At 53.8% G+C, this 18334-nt stretch overlaps 1 protein-coding gene across 1 annotated transcript; it reads right to left on the bottom strand.

Moving 5' to 3' along the window:
* Positions 1–81: 81 nt before the first annotated feature.
* Positions 82–2143, bottom strand: ST6GALNAC4 (ST6 N-acetylgalactosaminide alpha-2,6-sialyltransferase 4; the record flags this gene model as incomplete). Its single annotated transcript, XM_080709417.1, has 3 exons — positions 1739–2143; positions 854–961; positions 82–271 (listed from the first exon to the last, which is right to left on the bottom strand). Exons 1-3 carry the CDS (start codon positions 2092–2094, stop codon positions 82–84), a joined length of 654 nt encoding a protein of 217 aa, XP_080565543.1. The 5' UTR covers positions 2095–2143.
* Between the last annotated feature and the right edge of the window lie 16191 nt (positions 2144–18334).

The raw sequence follows: 18334 nt of genomic DNA, 5'->3' as shown, positions 1-18334 counted from the left end.
GAGAGTTCTAAATTCAGTGTCTGTTATGCAGCATGGCGGCCCGCACAGGCCTGGGGCGCAGCAGCCTGCCGGCCCTGGCGGCTACTCTGCCCTCCAGGACGGGTGGGCAAACACGATGGGCCTCTTCTTGGCCCAGCGGGAGAACACGGCCTTCTCCGTGATGAAGCGGTGGGCGCTCCGCGGCGCCCGCTCGTGCGCCAGGTACATCTCACACTCGTCCAGCCGGCCCTTCTCGAAGTAGTGGTAAGGCACCGAGGGGTGGCTCTCCTTCCTGCGGGGTAGGGAAGCACTAGTGGGGGGCAGGCGTGGAGCCCCAGAGCTGCCCACCTCCCCTCCCAGGCTGAGCCTGGCCCGAGGAACCCCATGGCCAGGGTTCAAAGCCCCAACCTGCCTCTTGCCAGCTGGGTGACTCTGGACCAGAGATGCATCTTGTTTTTTTTGTTTTTGTTTTTGTTTTTTTGCAGTACTGGGGATTGAACCAGGGACATTTAACCTCCGAGCTACATCCCCGGCCCTATTTTTTATTCTTTATTTTGAAACAGGGTCTCACTGAGTTGCAAGGGTTTCACTAAGTGGCTGAGGCACTCTGCCACTGAGCTGCACCCCCAGCCCCTGACGTCCGCCTACTGCTCCATTTTATACCCAGAGTGGCAGCGGTTCGGGGCAGTGGTAGCAGCTACAGGCCACACCACAGCGTGGGGTTCAGTGTCAGACACCGCTCCGGAGGCCAAGCTCTTTCTAGGATGGGTATCTTTGCCTTGGCCACCCGCAGCGAAGCCCCCACAGCTCCCAGGCCGTCTGCAGGGGCCCGCAGTGCTCTGAACCTCCCTCCTGCCCCGCTGGCCGGCCTGACCTGCAGTAGCTGTCGCTGACCATCCCGTAGACCACGATCTCCTCACACAGCTCCAAGGCCAGGATCATGGTGAACCAGCCGGTGCTGAGAAAGGAGCCCGACTTCCTCCTGGGAGAGGTCACAATGTTGCCAGTAGCCCTCCTGGCACCCCACGCTCTCAGGGTAGCAGCTCTGAGTCTCCTGACCCCGGCTAACCTCTACAGAGGGGCTCCTGAGGAAGGGGGGGCCAACCCAAGGACAGCATGGCGCCTGGACACAAGCCCAGGTGTGTTCAGCCTCCCACCCCAGCAAGACTTAAGGCAAATCGAGCTTGGTGGGCCGGAGGGAGGGGACCGGGCCCCCCACCACTTCCTCTTCTAGGCAGGTGGTGGCAGGCAGCGGGAAGGAGTTGGGGCATCTGGACGTTATGCTCCACGTGACCCAGCGCAGAGGGCGAGAGGATGGAATTCACCCAGGCGGCGACAAACCCAGACTGCAGGGACCCAGGACGGAGCAGGAAACCCGGCCAGGGGGCTGCCACAAGGGCAGGAAAAGATGGTACCTTGGGTCAAGGGATCACCCAAGGGCGTGCAAGAAAATTCAAGAGAGAAACATGTGGCAGGGGATGGCCCAAGGCAGGTCCAGGGCAAAGGCTGTTTTTGGCAGAACTCCTGGAGGCCGTTTCCTGAGCCGGGGGGAGCAGGTGTGCCGAGGACGGCTGGCGAGAGGGGGTCAGGAGAGTTCTTTTGGGTGAGGGAGAAAATGAGATTTTGGATGCAGAGTGCGTCATCCAATGCCTGGTGCATGGTGATGGCTGTTATTACTGTAACTGGTACATCTGTTATCTGGAAGGGACCTCAGAGGCCAACAGAGATCTCAGAGCTGTGGGGAGGGCCCCGGGCTCACCGGTTCTTGCCCGTCTCGTCCTGGAAGACCTGGTCGCAGTAGGCCATCATGCTGTCCGTGAAGGTGTACACCTGTAGGCCCGGGTACATCTCGGTGAGCTGTAACAGCTTGCGGTAGGTGCGGCCCAGCACCCGGTCCATGTTCCTGCCCTGGCCCCACACCACGTACACGGTGTCGCGGGCCTGCTGGAAATAGTGCGAGTAGTTGCGCAGCAGCAGCGGCACGCTCGTGTGCGAGACCACGCGCAGGGTACTGCGCCGGCCCACGTCCGCCTCAAAGCCCACGGTGGGCGCCTGGTTCATGCGTAGCACGCACTCCGCACCGTCGATCTGGGCGCCCAGGCCTGAGCCCAGCATCTGGCCGGAGCTGGACACCACCGCACAGCTGCGGCACAGCTCTCTGATGAGTGGCTGCAGGGGGGGAGAGAGGAGGGATGCTAGCGGCGGCCCCGCCCACCCATCCTCCCCTCCCGCCACCCCCCCATGGCAGTGGATCTGTCAGCTCTGGGGACCCACCTCCTTTTTTGCTGTTGGTGCTGTGTTAGGGATGGAACTCAGGGACACTCTACCACCGAGCTATGTCCCCAGCCCTTTTTATTATTTTAATTTTTATTATTATTATTTTGCGGTACTGTGGATGGAACCCAGGGGCTTTCTACCTCTAAGCCGCACACATCCCCCAGCCCTATTTTTTATTCTTTATTTTGAAACAGGGTCTCACTGAGTTACAGAGGGCCTAAGTAGGAGTTGAGGCTGTCCGCGAACCACGATCCTCCTGCCTCAGCCTCCCAAATACTGGCACACACCACCAAGTCCAGTTTATTATTATTTTTTATTTATTTTACGGTACTGGGGATGGAACGCGGGCATTCTTTTTTTTTTTTTTTTTTTTTTTCCCAGTACTAGGGATGGAACCCAGGGGCATTCTACCTCTGAGCTACACTCCCAGTCCTATTTTTTATTCTTTTTTTTTTTTTTTTTTTTTTTTTTTGTTTTTGTTTTTTTTTTGGTGGTACTGGGGTTCCTGGAAGCCCTTCTTCCTCCGGGCTACACTCCCAGACCTATTTTATATTTTTGAAACAGGGTCTCTTACACCAGCACGGCTGGCTTCGAACCTGCGCCATCCTCCTGTCTCCGCCTCCCAAGCGTGGGGATTACAAGCGTGCGCCACCACGCCCAGCTTTATTCTTTATTTTGAAACGGTCTCAGTTGCAAAGAGCCTCACTAAGTAGCTGAGGCTGGCCATGAACCTGCGATCCTCCTGTCTCAGTTTCTCAAGTACTGGGATTACAAGTATGTACCACCACACCCTGCTTTATTCTTTTTTTTTTTTTTTTTTTTTTTTTTTTTTTTTGGTGGTACTGGGGTTCCTGGAAACCCTTCTACCTTGGGGCTACACTCCCAGACCTATCTTAAACATTTTATTTGGAAATAGGGTCTCTTAAGCCAGCGTGATCCTCCTGTCTTCGCCTCCCAAGCACACGGATTACCAGCATGCGCCACCACGCCCAGCTATTCTTTATTTTAAAACAGGGTCTCATTAAGTTGCAGAGGGCCTCGCTAAGTTACTGAGGCTATCCTCAAACCTGTGATCTTCCAGTCTCAGCCTCCCAAGTACACGCCTGGGCCACCATGCTTAGCTTATTTTTTGATTTGAGACAGGGTCTCACTAAGTTGCCCAGGCTGGCCTCAAACTTGTGATCCTCCTGCTTCAGCCTCCCTAGTAGCTGGGATTGCAGGCATGTGCCTTCTTGCCTGGCTTCCAAGGACTGCCGTTAAGCCATTTGGCAGGCTGGGCAGGTGGAGTGACTTCCCCAAGTTACACTTAAACTAAGCGGTAGAGCTTAAGAGTCTACATTCCGAGCCCAGGCTCCCTCCTCAGCCAGACCTGTCCCTGTCCTGTCCCAAAGGCCCTAACCATGTGTAGTTAGGGTTGCAGGAACAAATATTTATCAAACACTTAGAACAGTTTTAGGCAGAGACTGGATATCAGAAAAGTGTTTGCTAAGTAAATATAAGCCTCAGAGTCAGCCTCAGTCCTTCCCTGCCCAAGACCCACCCATCATGTGTCTGGTTTATAAGTAAAAGAAAGGTCCTCAGAGCCAGGTGCTGGCACACACCTGGAGAAGGGGTAGCAGGTTAGTGAGGCTCTCAACAGCTTAACAAGGTCCAGTTTCTGTATAAAAAATGAGCCGGGCGTGGTGGCACACGCTTGTAATCCCAGTATTTAGGAGGCTGAGACAAGAGGATTATAGTTCATGGACAGCCTCAGCTACTTAGTAAGGCTCTTTGCAACTGTTCAGTGAGACCCTGTTTCAAAATAAAGAATAAAAAATAGCCGGGCATAGTGGCGCATGCTTGTAACCCAGCGCTTGGGAGGCTGAGACAGGAGGATCGCGCAGGTTCAAAGCCAGCCTCAGCTACTGAGTGAGGCTCTCGGCAACTTAGTGAGACCCTGTTTCCAAATAAAATAGAAAATAGGTCTTGGAGTATAGCTCGGAGATAGAAAAGCCCCTGGGTTCCACCCCCAGGACCACCAAAAAAAAAAAAAAAGAAGAAGAAGAAAGAAAAAGAATAAAAAATAGGGCTGGGGAGGATGGAGCTCAGAGGTAGATGCCCTGGGTTCCATCCTCAGCACCACAAAACAAAACAAAACATTAAAACAAGAGTCTCCATGTGTTGCTGAGAGTATTGCTCCTTGCTGAGGCTGTCCTCACACCTGTGTGAGCCTCCTGTTTGAGCCTCCCAAGTACTAGGATTACAGGCATGCACCACCACACTGGGCTTTTTTTTAATTATTATTTTTGCAGCACTGTGGATGGAACCCAGAGACATTCTACCTCCGAGCTACACCCCCAGCCCTAGTTCTAGCTGAGGCTGGCTTCGAACCTACGCGATCCTCCTGTCTCAGCCTCCCAAGCGCGGGGATTACAAGCGTGCGCCACCACGCCCGGCTTCGGCTCTAGTTCTTTATTTTGAAACAGAGTCTCACTGAGTTGCAAAGGGCCTCACTAACTAACTGAGGCTGTCCGCGAACCGTCTCGGCCTCTTGGCCTCCTGAATGCGGAGATTCCAAGCGTGCACCACCACGCCCGGCTCTTATTCTTTATTTTGAAAGAGGGTTCCACTAAGTTGCAGAGAGCCTCACTAAGTAGCTGAGGCTGGATGCAAACCTGCGATCCTCCTGACTCAGCCTCCCACATACGGGGATTACAAGGTGTACCACCAAGCCCACTAGTTTTTTTGTTTTTAAACAGGGACTGAGTTGCTGAGGCCTCACTGATCTGCTGAGGCTGTCCACAAACCTGTGATCCTCCTATCTCAGCTTCCCAAGTACTGGGATTACAGGCGTGCACCACCACACCCAGCCAGTGTGCGTTCTTGGCAGTGTTGGGATTCCTGGTCCCAAACCCGGGGAACGCACGCTTTTCCATGCAAAAGCCAATAATCCTGTATCAAACTTCTCCAAGTCAAGGGCTAGGAGGGTGGCTCTGTGGTGGAGCACTTGGCTGGCACACATGAGACCCTGCGGTCCAACCCCAGTACCCCAAAACCAAACAAAGCTGAAAACCACCTTCATAGAGTCGGCCCAGAGAGGGCTGCAGAAGGGCCCAGAGAACTTTTGGGGGTGACCTGAAAGTTCTCTGAAACTGCGGTTGTTAACGCTCCTCTGTACATTAGTCAAAGCCGGTTAAATGCTTTAAACAGGTCAGTTGTAAGCCGGGCGTGGTGCTTGGAATCCCAGCATTCGGGAGGCTGAGGCCTGGAGGATGGCGGTTCGCGGACAGCCTCAGCTACCTAGTGAGGCCCTCTGCAACTCAGTGAGACCCAGTTTCAAAATAAAGAATAAAAAATAGGACAGGGGGTGTAGCTCAGAGGTTGAATGCCCCTGGGTTCCATCCCCAGACCCGCAAAAATAAATAAATAAATAAATAAATAAATAAATAAGTCAGTTGTAGGCTGAGACAGGAGGATCCAGTTTCCCAGCCAGCCTCAGCTACTTAGTGAGGCCCTCCGCAACTCAGTGAGACCCTGTTTCAAATAAAGAAAAAAAAAAAAAAAAATAGGGCTGGAGTGTAGCTTGGAGGTAGAATACCCCTGGGTTCCATCCCCAGGATTGCAAAAAATAAATAGGTCAGTTGTGTTTTATGTAAATTATATACCTCAGTAAAACTGATTTTAATTTTTTTTTTCTTTGCAGTACTGGAGATTGAACCCAGGAGCATTCTACCTCTAAGCTACACCCCCAGCCCTGTTTTTTGTGTTAATTTTGAAACAGAGTCTCATTAAGTTGCAGAGGGCCTAAGTAGCGGAGGCTGGCTATGAACCCGTGAGCCTCCTGTCTTAGCCTCCCAAGTGCTGGGATGACAAACATGTGCCAGAACAACCTGCTGATTTTTTTTTTTTTTTTTTTTTGCGGGTCTGAAGATGGAACCCAGGGGCATTCGACCTCCAAGCTATACCTCCTGCCCTATTTTTTTATTCTTTAATTTGAAACAGGGTCTCACTAAGTTATGAAGGGCCTCCCTCAGTAAGGAGCTGAGGCTGTGTGCAAACTCGCAATCCTCTGGTCTCAGCCTCCCAATGCTGGGATTACAAGCGTGCGCAACCACACCCGGATGATTTTAACATTTTTTAAATGCCTGGAGAGTGATTTGCACAGACCTCAGGCTCGGTGAGGCCCTGCCTTGTCTTGTTAATCCTGCGAGGCAGGCCCTGGGCCACAGCCTGTGGATGTCCCTGGGGGCCAGCCGTCATGAGCCTTCCTGGGGTGAGGGCTTCAGAGGCCGCCAGGCCAGGCTTCAAGCCACGCCAGGCTTCAAGCCACGCCAGGCTTCAAACGCTGACTTTAAAGACTTATAAGGAAACCAGGCGTGGTGGTGTGTGCTTATAATTCCCGGAGGGTTGCAGGTTCAAGGACAACCTCAGCAAGTAGCAAGACTCTCGGCAATTTAGTGAGATCCTGTTTTAAAATAAAAATAAGCCCGGCGTGGTGGTGGCACACGCTTGTAATCCCGCGCTTGGGAGGCGGAGACAGGAGGATCGCGCAGGTTTGAAGCCAGCTGCGCTAGCTTAAGAGACCTAGCTTAAGAGACCGTGTTTCCAAATTTAAAAAAAAGTATAAAAATAGGTCTGGGAGCGTAGCCTGGAGGTAGAAGGGCTTCCAGGAACCCCAGTACCACAAAATAAATAAATAAATAAATAAATAAATAAATATAAAAATAAAATAGGGCTTGGTGGGTATCCTGGTAGCTTGGAGGTAGAAGGCCCTTGGGTTCCAACCCCATTACCACACACACACACACACACACACACACACACACACACACACACACACAAAAGACTTATAGGAACTAGGCATGGTGGCACATGCTTGTAATCCTGGTACCTGGGAGGCTGAGACAGGAGGATAAGAGATTCAAGGCCAGCCTCAGCAACTTAGCAAAATGCTCAGTAACTTAACAAATCACCCGGTTTCAAGACAAAACTAAAAAAGGGTTGAGAGTATATCTTGGAGGTAGAATGCCCTTGGATTCAATCCCAGTATCAGAAACCCCCGCTAAAAGCTAGGCTTGGTGGTGGGTGCCTATAATCCCAGGATTTGGGAGGCTGAGACAGGAGGTTTGCAGGTTTGAGGACAGTCTCAGTAACTTAGGGAGACCCTGTGTAAAAATAAAATAAAAAGGGCTCAGCCAGGCATAGTGGCAGACACTTGTAATCCCAGTACTTGGGAAGCTGAGACAGGAGGATCACGGGTTTGTGGACAGTGGACAGCCTCAGCTACTTAGTGAGGTACTCCACAACTTAGTGAGACCTTGTTTCAAAAGAAATAAAAAAATAAAGCTGGACGTGGTGGTGCACACTTATAATCCCAGCATCTGGGAGGCTGAGACAGGAGGATCATGATTCGCGAACAGCCTCAGCTACCTAGTGAGGCCCTCCGCAACTCAGTGAGACCCTGTTTCAAAATAAAGTGTAAAATAGGTCTGGGAGTATAGCCCGGAGGTAGAAAGCCCCTGGGTTCCACCCCAGTACTACAAAAAAAAAAAAAAAAAAAAAAGAGGGCTGGGAATGTCACTCGGAGGTAGAATGCCCTGTGGGTTCCATTCCTAGTACCACAAAAATAAATAAATTAATAATAAAATAAAAGAGCTGGGGGTACAACGTGGAGGTAGAATACCTCTGGGTTCCACCCCTAGTACTGAAAAAAAAGGAGGGAGCTGTGAGTATATCTTGGAGATAGAATGCCCCTGACATCAATCAATGTTCCACCCCCAAAAAACAAGCAACCAAGGAAAGAAAGGCAGACAGGATCTGGCCTCCCTGGGCTCATTCTCTGGGAGGGTGAAGGGTCTGAAATGGACTCTGGCTACCACGTGCTAGGCGGACGCCCTGACCCAGCCCACTTCATTATATCTCCTACCAGGGCCTCCCTGGGGCCTAAGAATGTGAATTCCCCAGTCATTTTGTTTCTCAACCAATTTTTTTTTTTTTTTTTTTTTGGTACTGGGGTTCCTAGAAGCCCTTCTACCTCTGGGCTACACTCCCAGACCTATTTTTTTATTTGGAAACAGGGTCTCTTAAACCAGCGCGGCTGGCTCCGAACCAGCGCGATCCTCCTGTCTCTGCCTCCCAAGCACGGGGAATTTACAAGCGTGCGCCACCACGCCACCACGCCTGGCATCAACCAAATATTTTTCACTGTTTTATTCCAGTGCTGGGGATGGAACCCAGGGCCTGGTGCACCCCAGGTGAGTGCTCTACCGCTGAGCTGCACCCCAGCCCCCCTCAAACACCTGTTCTATAGCTGAGCCTTCCCCGCAGCCCCGCGGAGGCAGAAACTGCCCCGCGGAGGCAGAAACTGCCTCTTACAGATGAAGAGAAGACTGACCCAGGGTGGAAACTCCAAAAACACCTCCTCCAAGCCAGAATTCTGAGCACACACGCCCAGCCCCCAGGCCAAACTGCCAGATCCCCTCCTGCAGAGGTAACGGAAGCAGGAAGCCTTCTGCGCTATGTATTAACATGAGATAACTTTGGGAACAGAGAAACCTTTTGATATGGGGCCACCAAAATCAGCTGCTTAAGCCCCACCCAGGAAGAGCAAAAGTGGGGAGGCGGGCACCACAGACAGCTCATCACCCCTGAGCTCCTGTCCCTGTTTCCCCCACCCTTGGAGAGCCCTGGGGTTGAATATAACCTTTATCTGGGTCATCTCTATCCTCAGCCAATCAGCCCAAAGTTAGACAGACACAGGGCAGGTGCCTGGGATGTACCGCTCAATGGACTGTGTGCAGACAGAAACCGAAAGGTGCACCTCTGCCGGCGTGGTGGGCACGCTTGTCATCCCAGCACTCGGGAGGCTGAGGCAGAGGATCGCGGTTCGTGGACAGCCGCAGGTACTTAGTGAGGCCCTTTGCAACTCAGTGAGACCCTGTTTCTAAATAAAGAATAAAAAGAAAATAGGGCTGGGGTGTAGCTCAGAGGTAGAATGTCCCTGAGTTCCATCCCCAGTACTGAAAATAAATAAATAAATAAATAAATAAATAAATATGCACCTATCACAGCGGACTACAATGATGATGTCTGTCCCTCCCACCTGATCACAGCTCTAAGACAGTCACCTCTCCCTCCCCCCTCCCTCCTTCTTTCTTTCTCTTTCTTTCTTCTTTCTTTCTTTCTTTCTTTCTTTCTTTCTTTCTTTCTTTCTTTCTTTCTTTTTGAGGGTGGCACTAGGAATTGAATCCAGAGATGTTCTACCTCTGATCTACACCCCCACCCCCAGCCCTATTTTATTTTATTTTTTGTGGTATTGGGGGTGGAACCCAGGGGCGTTCTACCTCCGAGCTTTGCCCCCAGCCCTATTTTTTATTCTTTATTTTGAAACAGGGTCTCACTGAGTTGCAAAGGGCCTAAGTAGCTGAGGCTGTCCACAAACCGTGATCCTCCTGTCTCAGGCTGGCTTTGAACCTGTGCGATCCTCCTGTCTCGGCCTCCCAAGCACGGGGATTACAAGCATGCGCCACCACGCCCAGCTTTACTTTTTATTTTGAAACAGGGTCTCACTGAGTTGCAGAGGACCTCACTAAATTGGCTGAGGCTGGCTGTGAACTTGCAATCCTCCTGTCTCAGCCTCCCAAGTACTGGGATTATAGGCGTAATATAATCTCCCATACCTGAGATTACAGTATGCTACACCATACTTGGCTATGCCCAGCTACATATATATATTTTAAACATGGTCTCAGAAAGTTGCTAAGGTTGGCTTTAAACTTAAGATACTTTTGTCCCAGCCTCCCAAGTACTGGGACTACAGGTGTACATGTGGCTCCCAGGCACCTTTTAATTAATTAGTTAATTAATTTGTGTGTGTATCTGTGGTGTGTGTGTGCGTATGGTACGGGGAGGGAAGCCAGGGGCATTATACCTCCGAGCTACATCCCCAGCCCTATTTTATTTATTTTTTTATTTTCAAACAGGGCCTCACTAAGTTGCTGAGGCTGGCTTCAAACCCTCTTGTCTCAGCCTCCAAAGTTCTGGGTCTGAGGTGTGCGCTACCACACCCTGCTGTCAAGTACGGTTTAACCCCAGCATCCACCTGGGAGCAGCCAGGCCATATTTGCTTAGCACAATCACTAGCTCCTGTTTTCCCCTGGATGCGGGGCTCAGGAAAGCGAAGCCACTGGTCCAGACGCCCCGGCTGGTGAGCAAAGGGGCGAAGCGCAGGTCCCGGCTGGCCCCCGTGCCCTAGAGTGGGGCACCGGGCAGCCCCGCCATGCCCGCCTGGGAAGGCCGACTCACCTTCCCATCCGGCACGCTGCTGTAGCCCCTGAAGTGCAGGGGCCCTGGCACAGTGGACCTGGGGCTCATGGGCAGGCGGTGGTCCCCCTGGCACGTCGCTGTGCAGAGGGGCAGGCAGGCCCAGCAGCACAGGAGGAGATAGACCACAGAGAGGACCAGGGAACACAGGACGATGAGCAGGACGCGATCCTGGGGAGACAGTGGGCAGTAGAGATGGGGCACCGGCTCCCCAAGAGTAGACTCCGCTTCAGCAGCTCCGAGAAGCCCCAGCCTCCCTCTGTAGAGGTGCCAGGCTCTGCGCACTCAAGCCCCGGGGAAAACCTCAGTGTCCCCTATTCTAGGTACGAGTTGGGGTTCAAGTGAGAGCCTGTCTCCTCAGGCCAAGACCATCTGGCAAGGAACTGGCAGGGTGGGCCTTACATCCACACTGCCGGCTCACCTTCTCAACCCTCGGCTGCTGGGGGGCACTGCAGCCTGGGGCAGGACTCTCCGTCCCTCCGGCCTTTAGCCCAGGAACCAGGGCAGTCCCCATACAAGCCAACTCAGTGGCAAACCCCTAGCTAATAAGAGACAATTTCATTTTTTCTTTTCTTTTTTTTTTTTTTTTGCAGTCCTGGGGATGGAACCCAGGGGCATTCTACCTCTGAGCTACACCTCCCACTCTATTTTTGATTCTTTATTTTGAAACAGAGGCTCACTGAGCTGCAAAGGGCCTCACTAAGTAGCTAAGGCTGTCTGCAAACTGCGATCCTCCTGTCTCGGCCTCCTGAATGCTGGGATTACAAGCGTGTGCTACCATGGCTGGCCTGAGATGATTTCTATAATTGAAAGCTGCTGCCCGGACACACCAGCCTCTAGAAACCCTGTACTCCATTCAGGCCATTTGAACCAAGGGGCCCTTCCAGCCCTCGGGGCCCTGCCCAGGCTCCGTGAAAGCCCCCACCCACCCTTTCAGGAGTTGCAGCCAGAGCGGGAAGAGGACCCTTGTTCTGGGCCACCGTGTGCTGGGCCATCCTGGTCAACACTGGTGTCTCTCTGGACTCCAATTTTCTAGGCCCTAAGCCAGCTTTCTGAAACCACCAAGTAGCTAGCTGTTCTCGGAAAGTCCAGTGTGGGTAGGCAGCCCCTGCTCTCAGCCGCCACACACATTTCTTCCCACAAGCCGCATCAGCTTCTAAAAATAAGTAAGTCTCCTTTGGGTAGCCAGCTGTTTAGGGGACCAGGCTTAGCCCTTAAGGCCTCAGGTCTGCCCAGCACCTGGTGCCCTGCTCAAGGGACCAAAGACCCAGAGACCCTAACTCAGTCGAGCAGTTGAGGTTAACGTCTCCCAACATGCAGGCCTCTTCCCACAAACAGGCTCCTGAACTTTCATGCCATTCCCAGACTGACGTCCTCTGGTGACCTTGTGGTACCAGCACTTACGCTTTTTTTTTTTTTTTAACTGGGGATGGAACCCAGGGGCATTCTACCTCTGAGCTACACCCCTAGCCCTATTCTTTCTTTTTTTTTTTTTTGAAACAGGGTCTCACTGAGTTGCAAAGGGCCTAAGTAACAGAGGCTGGCCTCCAACCGATATGCTCCTGTCTCAGCCTCCCAAATGCTGGGATTAAAAGTGTGCGCCACCATGCCAGGCTATCACTAAAGCAAGATACTGAAACTCACGAGGGGACGATGTCACTTGCCTGGGACCACACAGCCGCCCCGCAGGGCTGGACTCATTGCCCTGTCCCTCTGTTCTGGAGCAGTAGGGTCAGAGGGACCATCAGGGGTGGGGTGGGGGCGCGCGGGGAGCCCTGGCTTTCATCCCAGCACCCACACACACGCACACACAGTGACCATCGGTCCTGGCTGGGGAGGCTGCTGCTCCGTCCCCAGGTACTTATTCCCCGCCTGCCGGCCACTTACCCTAGCCTTCATGCTGTCGCTGGCCCTCCGCAGTCGGGCTTGGGCTGGAATGGGGTGTAAGCCTGGCCCCAGCCAAAGGTCGGAAACTCAGAGCTGGGAAGGGAAAGAGCAGACCCCAGGGTACGGGGAAACTGAGTCAAGGGAATTGGGGAGGGGGCCAGGCCGGGGTCAAGGCAAATGGCGTCCAGGAGTCAAATGCCTTTAAGCCTCCAAACATCGGGCAGCCGCGTCCCAGACTAACGGGGCCGGGATCGAGGACCTCCGCGAGGCCTCCCGCCAAATGGACACCCCTGTGCAGGCGGGGAGGGGCGGGGGGGGGCGCGATCAGATCAAGGTCACCCTCGGCCGAGGCCCAGGCGGCCGCCCCGATCCCACCGCATCCATCCTACCTCCCTGCCCGCGGGCGATGCCGAGGCCTGGGGAGGCGGGACGTGGGACCCCCACTCTCCTCCGGCGCTAACCAGGCGGGCAGGCGGGGGCCCCCGGAGGCTCGCGATCCGCGGCCCCGAGCTCCATGCCCCGCCGCCGGCGAGGGGCCGAAAGCCGGGCCCCCGGGCGGAGGCGGCGCCGCGGCCGCAGCTCCCGAGCTGGAACCAAATCGGCGCGGCGGGGCGGGGCGGCGGCGGGACGTGCGTGGCGAGCCCGGCCCGGGGGCGGGGCCTAAGGGGGCGGGGCCTAAGGGGGCGGGGCCTGCCTGGGCGGCTCGGCCTGCGGGTCCTCGGGACCCTCCTTCTGCCCCCCGCTGGACCATGTTGCAGAGACCTGGACGGTGCTGGTGATGCGGTGTTGTGACTCCCCCGCCATCCCGACAGGAGTTTCTCCATCTGAAATGGGGGGGGCGGGGGAATCGCAGGCGGCCCTCCGTCTCTAGCAGGCAGCTTCACCAGATTCAGCAATTAAAATGCTAGCTGCACAGTTGAATTGGAATTTCGTAGAAGCAGTGAAGAGAATCGTTGTTTTTTTTTAATATAGTTGTTCGTCTGTTTGAAACAGGATCTTGCTAAATTGCTGAGACTGATACTTGGGCGGCTGAGACAGGAGGATCGCAGGTTCGAGGTCAGCCTCAGCAACTTAGTGAGGCCCTCCGCAACTTAGTGAGATCCTGTTTCAAAATAAAAAATAAAAAGGGCTGGAGCCAGGCGTGGTGGCGCACGTTTATAATCCCAGTACTTGGGAGGCTGAGGCAGGAGGATCGCGCAGGTCCAAAGCCAATCTCAGCTACCTAGTGAGGCTCTCGGCAACTTGGTGAGACCCTGTTTCCAAATAAAATGTTTGGCAGTGTAACCCCAAGGTAGAAGCCCCTGGGTTCCATCCCCAGTGCCACAAAAAAGGGGAGGGGGCAGGAGATGTAGGGCAAAGGTCGAATGAATGCCCCTGGGTCTGATCCCTGGCACCACAAAACAATCCAACTGCTGAGACTGTCTTCCAACCTGCGATCCTCCTGGCTAAGCCTCCCAAGTCCAGGGATTGCAAGCATGCACCACCATACCGAGCTAAAATCGTCTTTAAGAAAACATTGCAGCCAGGTGTGGTGCCGCACATTTGTAATCCCAGTATTTGGGAACCTGAGAGAGGAGGATTGCAGGTTCGTGGCCAGCCTCAGCTACTTAGGCCCTCTGCAACCTGTTTCAAGGATAAAGAATATTCGGGCGTGGTGGCCCGTGCTTGTAATCCCAGCATTCAGGAGGCTGAGACCAGAGGATTGTGGTTTGCAAACAGCCTCAGCTACTTAGTGAGATCCTTTGCAACTCAGTGACACCCGGTTTGAAAAATAAAGAATAAAAAAATAGGGCAGGGCTGGGCGTGATGGTGCAAGCTTTTAATCCCTGCGCTTGGGAGGCTGAGACAGGAGGATCGCACAGGTTTGAAGTGAGGCTCTCGGTAACTTAGTGAGACCCTGTTTCCAAATAAAAAATATAAAATAGAGTATAGCCCAGAGGTAGAAGGCCTCTGGGTTCTACCCCTAGTGCCACCAAAAAAAAAAAAAAGAGTAGGGCTGGGGGTGTAGCTCGGAGGTAGAATGCCCCTGGATTCAATCCCCAGTACTGCAACAAAACAAACAAACAAACAAACAAACACTGCAGCCAGGCATGGTGGCACATGTCTGTCTGTAATCCAAGTACTTGGCAGGCCGAGATAAGAGGATCACAGGTTCGAAGTCAGCCTCAGCAACTTAGTGAGGCTCTCAGCAACTTAATGAAACCCTGTTTTCAAATAAAAAAATTAATAATAGCCAGGCGTGGTAGCCCACGCCTGTAATCCCAGCATTCGGGAGGCCTTGACCGGAGGATAGCAGTTCATGGACAGCCTCAGCTATTTAGTGAGGTCCTTTGCAACTCAGTGAGACCTGGTTTCAAAATAAAGAGTAAAAAATAGGGCAGGAGGTATAGCTCGGAGGTCAAATGTCCCTGGGTTCCATCCCCAGTACCGCAAAAAAAAAAAAAAAAAAATAATAATAATAATAATAAATAGGGCTGGAGATAAAGCCCAGAGGTAGAAGGGCCCTAGGTTTAATCCCTACTACCACAATGAATAAATAAATATGAATAAAAAATAAAATACATTGCATTTGGTGCCGGGATTCCAACCTTGGTAACACACACATGCACACACACACACACAGAGTCCTGCGTGGTGGTACATGTTTATAATTCCAGTACTTGGGAGGCTGAGAATTGAAGATTTGCAGCCAGCCTCAGCTACTTAGTGAGGCCCTCCACAACTTAGAGAGTACCTCTGGGTTCAATCTCCAGTACCGCAAACAAACAAACAAACAAACAAAGTGCATTCACTAGAGAGTTCCTCCAGCCCTCAGGCTCCGCCCTCCCTCCTCCGGGAACCAGCGGGCCTCCTCTCTCAGCCCCATTGCAGACTCCATTCGCTTTTTCTCCGAGGCCTGGGAACGGGCAGGATGTCAGAGGGTCTACCCCGCTCAGCAACCCTCCAAGTCGGCCTGCTCCAGCTTGGACGAGCGCCCTGCAAACCCGCCCCAGGGCGGCGCAGGCCCTGCCCAGGCCTCTCCTCCTGGGCCTCACCCAGCCTGGCCGCTCACCCGAGGGGAGGCGCACGGCGGTCCCCAGATCACAGCATGCCCGATGGCTCCAGCTGTCAGGGTAGAGGAAGATCCAGTCCACAGTGGAGCTGAGACCAGGAAACGCCATCGCCCCAGATGAATCTCTTCTGGTGTGTGTGTGTGTGTGTGTGTGTGTGTGTGTGTGATACTGGGGATGGAACCCAGGGGCACCGAGGTGGAACCGAGCTATACCCCCAGCCCTAGTTTTTATTCTTTAATTTGAAACTGGGTCTCACTGAGTTGCAGAGGGCCTCACTAAGTAGCTGAGGCTGTCCGCGAACCGCGATCCTCCGGTCTCAGCCTCCAGAATGCTGGGATGACAAGCGTGCGCCACCACGCCCGGCTGTCCTTCCATTTGTTTTTTTATCAGAATCCCGAGTCTTTCTCCAGCTGAATCTCCTGCATGATGTGAACTGCTGCGTTCCTCTTGGCCACCCTCCCTCACCCTGCCATTTCCCGTTCCAGTGAGCTCATCCCTGCCCCTGGGCCTTTGCACATACTCGTCTCTACCTGACCTGCTCTCATCACATGACTGGTTTCTATCATTCAGCTCAATCATCTCCATCTCAGAAAGGTTCTTGCTGACCTCCCGGTCTCAGCTGGGGCCCGCCATGTCCACACTGCAGGGCGCTGGGTACACACTAGGCCCCCTTAGCATCAGCTGAATGAGTGAGTAGGGAGAGCCCGGAGTCCTGGGTCCTGTGAGTGCGAGGCCCTGCCAGAACTCACTGCAGGAGACCGGGGAGGAGAAGGGCTGAGTCACCCTGTGTATGAGAGCAGGGCTCTGGACCCCCGGAAGTGTGGCAGCTGACCCCGGTTCCTGCCGCGAGGCGCTGACCGGTCACCTCCCTTAAGGACTCTCTGGCCCAACTTCCGGCTAAGCAAGAGCAAGAAATTCCGAGGTTCATGCCAGCTCAGAGAGGTTGAGTCATCACCCAAGGTCAGCCAGACAATAGCGGTGCTGACCCACCGTGTATAGTTCCAGAGCACACACGCCCGCCATCTTCCTTTGGCGGTACCTGAGGGCTTGTGACATGGCAATATGGGCTTTCCCATATTTCCCACGTGGCTTTCCTCAGTCCTGAGCTGTCCAGCCCTCCCTGGGGGGACAGCTCCCCCCTCGCCACACCCCCGGCCCCTCCCACCCTAAGATGTGTCATTCTCCCACCCTAGGCCTTGTGGGGACCCTCCCAGGAACATGGCTGACTCTTCCTGCTTCTGTTTAGAAGCGGAAGCCCAGCCGGGCGTGGTGGCGCACGCTTGTAATCCCAGCATTCTGGAGGCTGAGACTGGAGGATAGCGGTTCGCGGACAGCCTCAGCTACTTAGGGAGGGCCTCTGCAACTCAGTGAGACCCTGTTTCAAAATAAAGAATAAAAAATAGGGCAGGGGGTGTAGCTCGGAGGTCAAATGCCCCTGGGTTCCATCCCCAGACCCACACACACAAAAAAAAAGTAGTGAAAGCCCTACTTGGGAAGCGGAGACAGGATGATCGGATTGCAGGTTCATGGCCAGCTTTGGCAATTTAGTGAGGCCCTCGGCAACTTAGGGAGACCCTGTTTCAAAATAAAAATAAAGCGGGGTATGATGGCGCACGCTTAAAATCCCAGCATTTGGGAGGCTGAGACAGGAGGATCGCAGATTCATGGCCAGCCTCAGCTACTTAGTGAGGCCCTCTGCAATTTAGTGAGATCCTGTTTCAAAATTAAGAATAAAAAATAGGCTGGGTGTGGTGGTGCACGCTTATAATCCAGAAATCGGGAGGAGGAGACCAAAGGATCTCACAGTTCATGGCCAGCCTAGTACCTCAATCAATCAATCAATCAATCAATCAATCAATCAAGGGCTGGGAGGTAGAACGCCCTTGGGTTCAAGGCTGGCCTTCGCTGCCCACACGATCCAGGGAATAGCTTGGCCTCAGCACCTTGCCCTTGACACCCAGCAGGTGCATGTCCCCAAAGGCACCAAGCTCCTTCCCGGGTGGCTGCCTGGCAGAGAGCCTGTCACATGTCAGAAGCTTAGTAAATATTTAATGAGTTAATGAGGTGTTTCCCTCCTTCCGATTTCACACGTTAGACCACGAGCACAGAGAGGTTAGCACCTTGCCCTTAGTCACACAGCCAGGTGCTAGAGCAGCTGGGAAGGAAAGGCCCCCTTGGGCATGGGCGAATCGGACTGGGGCCAGAGGCCAGGCTGGAGTTTCCTGGAAAAGGGAGAAGCAGGCTCCCAGGGGTGTCTGTGCAGCCCGGACCCTCGGCCTGACCTCTGCCCCTTGCCCTCATTCCACGGATGGGAACAGAGATGTCAGAGGACTGGGCTCCCTGCAGACCATCAGCGACCCTTCCGCAGACCTCTAGGAAGCCCCAGCCCCTGCTCCCGCCCCAGCTCCCACCCGCATTCCAGAGACTCAGGAGCCAGGGGAGGGCCATGCACGAGCGGGGCCGGGGGAAGGCCTCAGTTTCCCCATCTGGACGACAGGGGAGCAGAGCCCTCCACCTCTTGGCTTCCCCAGGGCAGGGGGACTGGACCGCCGGAGCTGCCGTTTGTGAACACGGGCTCCACTGTCCAAAGGCAGGGTGGGGTCCCAGTCCAGCACTTATTGCTGAATAACCCTGCTCCGTCCCTTCACCCCCGAGCCTCCATTTCGCGGTCCAAAAAGAGAGAAGAAGAAGGGCAAATTTCGAGGATTAATGAGCTGATAGGGCGGAGTCACACCACAGGACAGCTGTCAGTACAGCTAGTTGGCGGATGCTGCCCTCTGGTGGCCGGAGCGAGGGTCAGCGGTTCCTCTGGTCCAGGCAGGGCCGGAGGCCGCGCC

The sequence above is a fragment of the Muscardinus avellanarius genome, assembly GCF_963383645.1.
Source record: "Muscardinus avellanarius genome assembly, chromosome: 13".
NCBI lineage: Eukaryota > Metazoa > Chordata > Mammalia > Rodentia > Gliridae > Muscardinus > Muscardinus avellanarius.
The sequence above is the reverse complement of the archived record's forward strand: the minus strand, read 5'-3'. Positions and strand labels throughout refer to the sequence as shown.